We start from the raw sequence: 11,777 nt of genomic DNA, 5'->3' as shown, positions 1-11,777 counted from the left end.
CGAAGCTCGTCACAACATGTATGTAGCCCGTTATATGTGTGGCTCGTCATTTCAAAATATGTGTTTGGCACATCATGTAAACTTATGTGCATCACCCGTGATGTCAAAAAATACGAGCCTGCTGCAGATGCTTCGAAGGGGTTTATTATAAAAGAGACGCTCACGGTTGCCAAATACTCACTTAATCTCATGTGTAATCAGAGTTGTGTTAAGTTACACTGTAAAAAATAGCTGTAATTATGCAGCTGGTTGCCAGTAACTTACTGTAGAAGATAAAGACTGAAAATTTTTCATGTTCATTTAACTTTGAACAAAGTGTTGCTAGTAAATAAGATAAATGTAAAATCTACACGCGCATCTCTTTAAATCTTTTCGACACGTGTGCAGCAGGCATGTATTTTGACAAGAAACATAATGCACATGGTTCACATGAAGCAACAAACACAAATTTCGAAATGACGGGCAACACACATGACACTCTGAACACATTTTTAAATTTGCGCCCCTCGAAAGAGAAGTCCCCTTACGAAAATAAACCATGTTTTTGTAAGAGTGTAGTACTCATGGTTTTTTGGTGCATTGATTACTATCAGTAATGTAGTAAAATAATGGTTAATTTTCGTAAGGTTCACCGGCTGCCACTGATTAGGAATGCCGCCTAACAGCCTAACTGAAAAAGACGGGTGGCACAGCAACAAAATCCCTGGTGGTGTGCACACAGCATTAGACTCTGAAGTTTTCAACCCTCATAAATGGAGACTTTTGTAATCGCTGCAGACCCTGTTTAAGTTTGAATACTCCAGGGTTGCGCTGCGGTGTAGACAGACTTAACATGATATGTGTGTAAACAAAGGTGTGGGTGCCGTGATTGGGTAATCTGGATGATGAATCCTCAAAGTTATGACAATTACACTACCGAAAGATGACAATGACCAGCCGCAACATAACAACATTATATGCAGATTTTCAGCTGTTCTTCATGACATAAACACCCAAAACAAATGCATAAGTACTACGAGAAAGGTTTTTGCCACTAATGAGAACATATAATGTGACAACCTATCCACACTCTTTAAAAAAGGGGCTTATTTTTGGCTGGATGGTTCCATAAAGTATTTAAACCATAGAAAGATAAGAAAGACATGCTTCTTGCAACATGCAACATTTGACTGGGTGTTTTTTTTTTTTAAGGAAACCAAAAATGTTCACTATGTTGTTGCCCGCTTTTTTGAGTGCAGTGCCCTGGAAACCAAAGTTTTGGAAGCATACTGTATGCACCACACATTTGCTTCCAATACAAAAATTAGACCTTCAAGAAAATTAGCTTGCAATTTGCATATGAATAATGTCAGTTCCTTGGCTTTTCTCTGGGCTCTAAATAGTTTTGTCTTGGACTCGGATGTGCTTTTTCGCACGTATCCCGTGCAAATATCTCCGCTCCTGTATCTTCGGTATGAAGGTCACAGTAATGCATCTGGCACAATGACAGTTCCAGAAACTATTTGTGCTGTAATCAAGGCCTGTTGTGTCCCAAGGTGCTTTAATCTCACCAACTTGAGAAACTGCATGACTTACAATACATTATAAATGTATATCTCCAATGCTTTGAAATAAAATGTATGCTACATTATTATGGGATATCTCCCCCCAACATTATCCTTGCGACTAAAGCTGTCGACTTCACGCTTTGATCTCTGTGACACAATGGGCCGTATCAAAGCGATACTAGCAGTTATTCCCTGGATATTTTGCTTTATGGCCATTGCTCCTATCTTCCAAATATTGACTTTTTGTATAGAATTGTATTTTTTTACTGTTGCTATGCAACAAACTCTAGGTAACCAGAATCCTCCTGTTGAACAGGCCATTAAACAGCAATGAATGGTGAGGTACATCCAAGTGATTCGACTGCTGAATAATTGCTACCAAAAAAAGCAAGCCTGTAGAGGAGGAATGAGGTGACATCACTAACAACTAAATCACTGTCTTGTGTTTTATGTGCTGCAACAGAGGCAGTTCATGGTGTTTGTGCAGTATTTATGTCTCCACAGAATGAGCATATCGTTCTCCCTTGAGATGATGACCACACCCGCTCTATGACCCTCGCTGACCTCCTAATCAATTTAGGTCCATTTTCTGATGCCAGTGGCCCTAAGTGATTGAGTTATTATACTGAGTGCAGGCTCCAGGAAGAAGAAAGAAAGTGATGGTAGGTAGGTGAGATTAAATTTTTTTTTTGTTTTGATGGAGAGGATGACAATTACTCTTAAAAATTTAAGGTGCTTCACGATGCTATAGAAGAAACATCTTTGGCTAAACCTTTAACAACTTTGTGTTTCAAAAGAGGTTCTTTAGACTATAATATGACTATAATATGTTTGACCAAAGGTGCTTTGGAGAACCAGAAATGGTTCTTGAATGGCATCGCTGAGAAGAATCCTATTTAAAACCATTATTTTTTCCTCATAGGATGCCTCCCTCCCCCCACCTAACCATAATAACACGTTTTAAAACCACTCCTTTCACTGTGAACCATTAAGCTTTATTGAAGCTGGGATGTTAGAAACCTACAGCTTTAAGAGCTGCAATTTTCCACAAGCATTTGTTTAATCGCCAAATAAAACTGATAAGTAATTGTTCTTATGTAAACAGACACACAGGGACGGTTGAAACACTCGTGTAGGTGCTGTTGCAAAGAAATGAAACAAGAAGGAACGCTGGTGTCAGGAATCTTTGGTGTCTTGGAATTGCAGTGCTGGTGCACAGCAGGATAATCTGATCCGGCCCTCGGTAAGCGTTTCTTACACAGAGGCTGTGGTGAATCGCATTTCTCAGCAGAAGCACCAGATGAGGCTATTGCTTGATCAAAGCCTTTGTGAGGATTTTTTTGTACCTTGACCTGCAAGGTCTCTAAGTTGTTTTTTCAAGAATGCAATGAGATTAAAACTTAAAGGTGTAGTGTGTAATTTTTAGAAGGATCTCTTGACAGAAATGCAAAATATTATACAAACTATATGATCAGGGGTGTATAAAGACCTTTCATAATGAACCGTTATGTTTTTATTACCTTAGAATAGAATGTTTTTATCTACATACACCGAGGGTCCCCTCACATGGAAGTCGCCATTTTGTGCCGCCATGTTTTTACAGAAGCCCTTAACGGACAAACTACTAAGTTGTCTCTGACGATGACATGTTTGTCCGGTGGCGGCTAACGTAGCATCTCTATGCGTTTCAAAAGCGAGGGGTGAGCAGTGGACTGAGCTGTTGGTTGCAATGCACAACCTCACCACTAGATGCTGCAAAAAATGTACACACTGCACCTTTAAACAAACACAGATGGTATAAAAGACCTCACAGGAGGAAAAAGCTTTTGTTTCATCATTAAATTCATCCAAGGACAGATTCTAGAAGAAAAAATATATTTAAAATACCAACAAAGTTTACTTCTCAGTAAAGCTGAGGATAAAATGTGTATATTTCATTGCATGATCTGTGTTTTGTAGCTCAAATGGTAGAGCCTTGTGTTAGCAGCAGCAGTAGCATAAAATATTGTGGGTTTGTTTCCCAGGAAACTCAAATATTCATAATAAAAATGTATACTTTTAGATTCTGCCAAGTGAATGTAAACATATGACACTGTCAAAATTTGCTGTCACTGGGGCGGTACCGGTACCCACTGATAAAATACATCTTTGCACCTGAAGAGTTCCATCCCAGTGACAGCTTGGGAGAAATTTTGAAAAAAAAAAAATTGACAGTGTGTAAATGATCTGTCTACTACAGCATTATAAAAGTAAAAGAAATATTTGACATAAATACTATATTAACTAATTATAGAAAAGTGAAAATATGAATAATATCTTGTGTGCTTTTTCTTGCATTATGCACACTGGATTTTGTTCTTTTGGGTCATTACTTGCTATGATGTGTGACTCTAATGAGGTTATTTGCTATTAGAACAGTCATTTCCCAAGAGAGTCTTCTAGTACACGGCGTGTTGATGAGAAGTAGAGAAAAAATAAAAAAAGAGGAGAGAGAGAGAGAGCAGACATCTGCTCACACATTTCAGACATCCCATGTGCATTACAAACACAAATACTTTCTAAACAAACTAAGCTTATAAAAATGTATTCAGATCTCCCCGGTGTTCATTCATGTTAGCACTGTCACGGCAAAACTGTTTATGTGTGCATTTCATGTAGATCTGAATGCAACTATATTTAACTATAGATGCATTAGACTAAATCTCTGTCCCTCCTAATGGAAGTGGCTTACATAAAGCTGCCAAGAAATTAAAGAAAAACCCTTTTACTTTCCCAGTGTGACAAATGACTTTGCAGTTAGTGGTCCTGGAATAATTATGACTGTCTTGCTGAATAAAGCAAAAGTTGAAGAAACATCCCGAACGCTCACATGAATAAAGAGGCTTACATAACTGCTCCTGCAAATCATGCTGTATATTTACAAGAACATATGCTTTGGAAAAAAATTCAGATTCACACAAGCAAATTTTTCACGTGAAGACTAATCTCAGTGTTTCTGAAATGTATCTTCTTTTCTACAACATTTACTTGTAAATATCTATGTCTACCTGATATGACCCAAAGTTATGTTTGTTCACTCATATAAATATTTTTTACTTGATTAAACTCATAAAAAGTATCACATGTTGCAGAAATAGCTATAACCTGATAAAACATGTTAACAGTGTATCCTTTAAGGGGACATTTCAGAAATTTCAGACATTTTTAAGATGTCAAATAAATCTTTGGTGTCTCCAGAGTATGTATGTGAAGTTCTAGCTCGAAAGACCATAAAAATAGTTTTTTAATACCATGTTAAAATTGACACTTTGTAGGTGTGAAAACAAAATGTGCCATTTTGTGTCCTTTGAAATGCAAATGAGCTAAATTCTGCAGTTAATGGCAGTGCAGTGGTTGGATAGTGCAGGGTTAAGGGGTGGAATTATCCCCTTATGACATCACAAGGGGAGCCAAATTTCAATTACCAATTTTTTAAACACTTGCAGAAAATGATTTACCAAAACTAATTTACAGGGTTGATCTTTTTCACATGTTCTAGGTTGATAGAAGCACTGGGGACCCAATTATAGGACTTTAAAATTCAGATTTTCATGATATGTCCCCTTTAAATAATAGTTTAACACATTGTTTATGTTATTTGTATCTGAAGAGCTTGTTTTCAAGAGCATTTCGGCATTTTTATGTTCTACTCAAGTTTTAGCTTTCTTCAACTGAGGACTTCAACAGAAACTTCATCTTCATCAAGTGACAAAAGCGAAGGAGCGTCAGTCTGACCTTCTCCAGCCCTAAAATTTATAGAGCCGTAAAGTCTAGCTTGGTGTTTGGAGTATGCAAACGCTAGTCTTCTGATCATCTCTCCTTTATACATAGAAATCATGAGCAGGGTTGACAGTACAACGCCTCCAAGCGTGAGGAGGCAAAGCCCGGCGATCACACACCTATCCAGATGAGCACCCACCCGGGCGTTCTCACGCTCTAAACGTTCCATTTCCCGGGCAGACACGGTGTCTGGGTTCACCTTTACATCACGTGGGACGGTGTAGGAGATCACAACCAAAGAGATCCCAGTAACTAAAAAGGCAACAGCACCTATAAATCCATAATCCACAGATTTTTCCGATGAATCCACCAAGAAGTCGTCAACCGACAACAGGGAACTTTCCGGGGCACCGTCTTGGAGATCTCTGTGTGAATTCCAACTAAAGTTGTCATAGTTGATGTCCTCCGCTAACAGGCCATCTTTCTGTTCAGTGGGGTCAGGCAAAGCCGTTTCGTACTCTGTGTCATAACATACATGAACTTCTTCATCAAATCCCCATTCATTGAGTTTGTGAAGTCGTCCAATTGGCAGAGTCGCTGTCCATGGTTCTGAAAGCCCATTGGCTTCATTAACATTCTCGTCCTGATACGCCTGGCAGCACTCTTCATTGGAAAGAGACCTTTCATCTGTGCACACCAAGTGAGGACTTTGCTGGTGTTTTATGGACCGATGAAGGTGCTTATTTTCAGTCTGTACACTGCCTTGACCACAAAAGAGGACTTTGAGATCGGCCATTTCATCACTTTGATTTCGTTATTATTCATCTCATAGCACCTGTACCGTGAAGAACAACCAACAATTATAATAGGCAATAAAAATACAGAACATTTATATTTTAATTCACACAAAATTATTCTAGAAATTGTTTCTGAAAAACTTTTAAAAAACTTTATTTAATTACAAAATACAAGGATAACTGCACACTTAAACTGATCTTTTTCTTTAAATATCTTAAAGCCCAAACGTTTACTGAAATAAACTGCGCTACCTTATTTTAATCTTTTCAATAACACTATAAATGCTTCATCTAAAAATCCGCGTAAACGCAACATCAGCTGAACAGAAAAATAACAATCTTCACAAAGTATAGTAAAAAATGCTTTTTTCTGACAACTCTGACAGAAAATAAAGCGTCCACGTACCTGCACCCAGCAGCGTCTCGCGCGCGTTCCTGGGGCTGCGCTCCGGTAATTAAAGGAGAGGCTCGTGCTGTTCCTCCCACGCGCAGAGCTCCGCGGTCTCCTCGAGGCGCCGCGTGCCTCTCAGAGAAGCAACACCAGCGAGGGGTGGAGAGAGAGAGAGAGAGAGAGAGAGAGAGAGAGAGAGAGAGTGTGAGAGAGAGAGAGAGAGAGAGAGAGAGAGTGTGAGAGAGAGAGAGAGAGAGAGAGAGAGAGAGAGAGTGTGAGAGAGAGAGAGAGAGAGAGAGAGAGAGAGAGAGAGAGAGAGAGAGACCGTAAATTAATAAACTGTTAATGACTATAATATCATACTCTGTATTTTTAACAACTGTATAGTGAATTGAATAACGGCATGTAGTATACTTTCATATTTACTATGGTAAAATGTGACTGTAAATTTTAGTACTGTACTATATAATATTAAATAGGCTTACACTGTGCTATTGTAGCTATAATATCGTATTCTGTGGTGTTAACTATAGTGAAATAATAAACTAATAAATCCTGTAGTATGCTTTGGTAATACAGTCTGTGACTTATATTGTGATTAACCATTTAGTTTCGATATTAGTTTACTTACACACAAATACTGCATATAATTTTTTATTTGATGGTATTGTATGGCAAGGCATGTCAACAAAAAAGTGTCTCTGCTAAAAATCATGATAGAAATGACAGATTTAATGATTGTAATGGGAATTGTATTGCTTTAAATGAAACTTTAATGCTCTCTGTGGGTTTCTACTGGTAATGTGTTGGGCTCTATTGGTGAGATGTTACATGCAGGATGGGGACTAACAAAACACCATTTAATCCAAATAAGGGCCAAAACACTTCACATTAATGACTTTTATTTTGAATGGTAAACAGCTTATGGCTCATAATAGTATTTGCATTAGAAAAATAATTGGAAAAATAATTTGGACATTTTTTCAGCAAGGGTCCTACTGATTACATTTGATTTCAAATAATAATCATTTGCTACACTGTCATGTTTTTTTTAAACAGCACATGAATTCAGAAGTACCATCACTCTCATGGTTGACTGGTGTGATTTCAGCAGACGGTTGTTTAGCCATAGGTCATAATTCAAGTGTGCCTGACTGATTTTCTCCTCTTACTGTGCCAAACTCAGCGCATACACGACAGAATTAAACGTGACTAGTGACATCAACTGGTTAAACCTCATAAAAGATATTGCTATGCTTATATGATGGTGAAATATTACTAGAGCATAAGCTGCAAATCTGACATTTATGAGAATCTGCCTCCTGTTCAAATTTTAAATAGTCTTTATTCTCACTCTGTCAATCATACGCTTCACATTGCATTATGTTAAAGGCTGGCAAGCAGGCACTCTGATAAATAAACTCTATATTAATCTATAAACTGTATATTAATCACTTACCAGCTAAATTAACAAAGACCACCTAGGTAAACAAACAAACCAACAAACAAACACACAATATTTGCAGTGTATGACAATGATTGCATATCACACAGTGTTCCTAAACATCCTTTCACCAAATTTGCCAAGAGATGGCTGTGAGATTGCCTTTGACAATATGAAATGACAGTTTTAACAAGCAAAAACCAGACAGAAATTTCCGTATCCAACAGTATGTCAGCTATTTCCTGTTCAGCCTTAAGCGTTAAGTTTACTTGGAACTTTTGAGATTTAGACGTGACACATTATTTCTCACTGTGTTATGTGTTTTGTTTATCCGCTAGTGTCTGAAGTGGCATTTCTGCAGATGGATCTTTTTTGTAATAAGAACAGAGCTAAAAATAGCGTTGTTGGAGAAGCCAAATACACAGAGAAGGTTAGACTGGGACATCTGAAACTACAACCTGTTCTGTTAAGAAAGAAACACAAAAGCAACCTTTGCTCTCTGCAAAAAATACTGTAAGAAGGGGGCTTGTAGTTAAAATAGTGAAAGCAACATTATACTTTCTTTCTTTCTTTAAAAGTGTATAACAAGGGACACAATCAACAGATTAAATAAAAAAATAAAATAAAGATGCTATAGACAATTGGTTTCCTAAACACAATGGGAGATGGCAATCATGGATCAGTGCTAAGTAAGGGGAGGTTTGGCAGCCATAAATCTGTATTTAAAAGTGTAAACGTTACATACACATTTTACACAGTTCACATTTTGATACAATTAAGCTAAACTAAGGTAATCTACTTGTTGTTTATTTTGCTTGCTATCAGAAATAAACCACTCTAAAATGACTCAGTTGTTATTGATTATTTGCAAGGTTTACCGGAATTTACGTTTGTTCCACGAAAGCCGTTTGTTTATATTGTTACTGTTAAAATTGTCTATACAAAGTTGTTCACAACAATGCTACAGTATGAGAAATATTTTTGGATCCCCAAAGAATCACTCAGTCAAAGTTTCTTAAAAGTTTGTCGGATGTTAAAGGTTCTTTATGAAACCATATAGTCAAAAATGTTTAAGCGTCTTTAGTTTTAAGAGTGTTGAATAAAAAGTGATTCGTTGGCTGAACAACCATTACTTATTAAAGTAATTATTAAACACGAAAAACTTAGTATTCATAACTTTTCAACCTCTATTTAACATATTTAGTATGTGTAACACAACAAATTAAGTTACCAGGTGAACTTAAATGTATGAAAAAAAAAACATAAGTAATGCCAACTACTATAACAATCAAAATTAATCTAGCATGACATTTTAAGTAACTATACGAGCCACGTGATATGCAAATTTCCCACACTGTAAAAAATAAATTGTTGGCTCAATGAATTATTTTTTAGTAACTAGTTCCACAGAAATTTTACGTTCACTCAATTTCTGACTCCAAAGTGTTACCTGGATTGATGTTTTTTAGTTGGCCCAATTTTGACTCAAATATAAAAAAGTATGTTTGCTCAACTAGCTTTATAGTTCATTCAACTAAAATGTTTTAATCAGTTGAATCTTTAAAAACTTACAGCAAAGACTCTGTCAATTAAATTTTAAGTATTTACTCAATGTTTTATGTGTTACTTCAATTAATATTTATTATTTGGGAATACTTAATAAACTTTTTAAAATTATTTATCAAATAATTTATGCTGGTGTTGTTAACAAATAATTAACTTCAGTCACATAAAAACAGAAGCTTTATTCACTTATCATACAGACTGAACATACAGAATTAAGTCTTATCTAAATAGAGGGAATAAAACAGTCCAAAAGCACTCCAAAATCAGTCAGAACATCTCCAGGGCCATTTAGGAGAACTTCTTTCGCCATGTATCCCTCTCTGCCTCTCTCCACATCATCACCGCTCTGGTTTGATAAACAGAGGAATATAAATACATACATAAAAACATGTTTAATATAATAAAGCTGGACGGTGAAAGACTTTATACCCTAAAATTGCCAAATTTCCCTCAGACATCACACGTAATTGAATTAAACACTATTGGGCGGTTTTCTCGAACAGGACTTATCACTGACTAAAATACTGACATCTCTTAACATATGAGTGCTATTCTTTTGTCTCGAAATGCACGCCAGTATTGTATTTTATAAGGTTTGTTTGTAAAAATGTCCCAATTATAATTAAGATGGAGTAATAAACCCTGTCCGGTAATCTTAACTAAAATAACTCCACTTTAACTCGGACACATAACATAACACACCTTTATATAACTTATATCTTTACAAAAACGTCGAGTATTTGCGTCTTTGCCAATTAATATAGTCTAAAAATAACATTTATTTACAAACACTTACCTGACGTGAACTTGAGGAAACGGCTGTTGACTTGTGTCATGTGAATGTGCGGATTGATCTCAGATGAAATGACCTGTGTTCCAGTCCAGATCCTTCCGAGTAAAGACATTTTAAATTAAAAACTCACGCACATACTGTACATACATACACACGCACGCGCGAGCGGGTCGCGCGTACGCGCGCGCGCACACGGGTACACACACGGGTATATTTAGAAGTTTTATTTAAGATTGTTATGATATTGGGACTATTTCTCCATCCGCTCCTTCAAGTCTGAAGTTCAAATTCGCATGCAGTCCGGTTATAACGAATGTAAAAGATATGAAACATCACTCAACAGCCATATCAATTAAGTGCAATCCTAAAATATGATTTAAAACATAACCCTTTCATTGTTAAGTATGAGAAATTAAAATTAATTAAATCACGTTTAAACGCCACAGAGATATCAGAGCCAGCAGTCGATTTCTGATGCGCTTGCCGAGGCGAGGCTGCGCTGGGCGGGGTGTGAGCGCTTAAGAGCCGATGATTTTCTGGAGCTCATATGGAGCTCCGTCCGAAAGTGTCCGAGCACATTTTTAAATAGACGCTATCTTTATTAACCGACCGCATATTTAAACTTTAAGCACATACATTCACGCCTGAACAACTCTTACAAATACATTTTGTGACCAAATAACAGTAATATTAGGAGCATTTTGTTGTCAGGAAACAAAGCTGTCATAAGTCCACATATTTACCTGATTTGTCTTAATTAGTTCAGTCAACATTAGCCATTCTGAATGTTGACTGGATTTGAAAATAACCATTCATTTAATGTTTTAAACACAGATTTATCTAGACTTAAAATAATATGTCTTCTCAACTAGCTCAAACAAAAAAATTGGTTTAACTTATATATTTTTGCCCGTCCAACATTTCATTAATTGGATTTTTTACAGTGCATGATGGGGACATCTGTTGTGTACTATTTTGTGAAGCACATGTGAACTTGTGACGAATGTGAACTTTCTGTAAACTATGTTAAATATTAGATTTTGATGTTTTAACTTTAATAAACACTTGTTTAATGTGTTAGAGGGTGAAGAATTGTCTTATATTTTATATAAATGAGCATAAATGTTAAGTTAACACAACTAAGATTTGTTTGGATCTCACATGGCCTGCAATGTGTTGGATTTACTTAAAATATATATGCACCATTTTGCATCACACTTTTTAAGTAATCCCAACTTGGAATAATTTTATTTAAAATTAACAAGAAAATATGTGTTATATGAACTTAAATATTTGAGTTCATGTAACATTCTTTACTTACAAATGTAAGTACATAAAACACAGGTTTTCTTGTTAATTTTAAGTAAAATTATCCAAGTTGGGATTAGTGTGATGACATCACCAGATAATGTACATTACTAAACATCACAACAAAGAGGATCTACAGTGTAAAAAATACCAGGCCAACAACCAAGCAGTT

General features: G+C 36.3%; 1 protein-coding gene across 1 annotated transcript; it reads right to left on the bottom strand.

The window, feature by feature from the left end:
• Positions 1-4,479: 4,479 nt before the first annotated feature.
• On the bottom strand, positions 4,480-6,647 carry LOC135772034 (transmembrane protein 74). Its single transcript, XM_065282255.2, has 2 exons — positions 6,510-6,647; positions 4,480-6,141 (listed from the first exon to the last, which is right to left on the bottom strand). The coding sequence occupies exon 2, from the start codon at positions 6,100-6,102 to the stop codon at positions 5,254-5,256; it is 849 nt and encodes a 282-aa protein (XP_065138327.1). The 5' UTR covers positions 6,103-6,141; positions 6,510-6,647; the 3' UTR covers positions 4,480-5,253.
• Positions 6,648-11,777: the final 5,130 nt, after the last annotated feature.

This window comes from Paramisgurnus dabryanus, chromosome 19 (assembly GCF_030506205.2).
Source record: "Paramisgurnus dabryanus chromosome 19, PD_genome_1.1, whole genome shotgun sequence".
Taxonomy (NCBI): domain Eukaryota; kingdom Metazoa; phylum Chordata; class Actinopteri; order Cypriniformes; family Cobitidae; genus Paramisgurnus; species Paramisgurnus dabryanus.
Note: the sequence above shows the minus strand (reverse complement) of the source record. Positions and strands in the feature narration are given on the sequence as shown.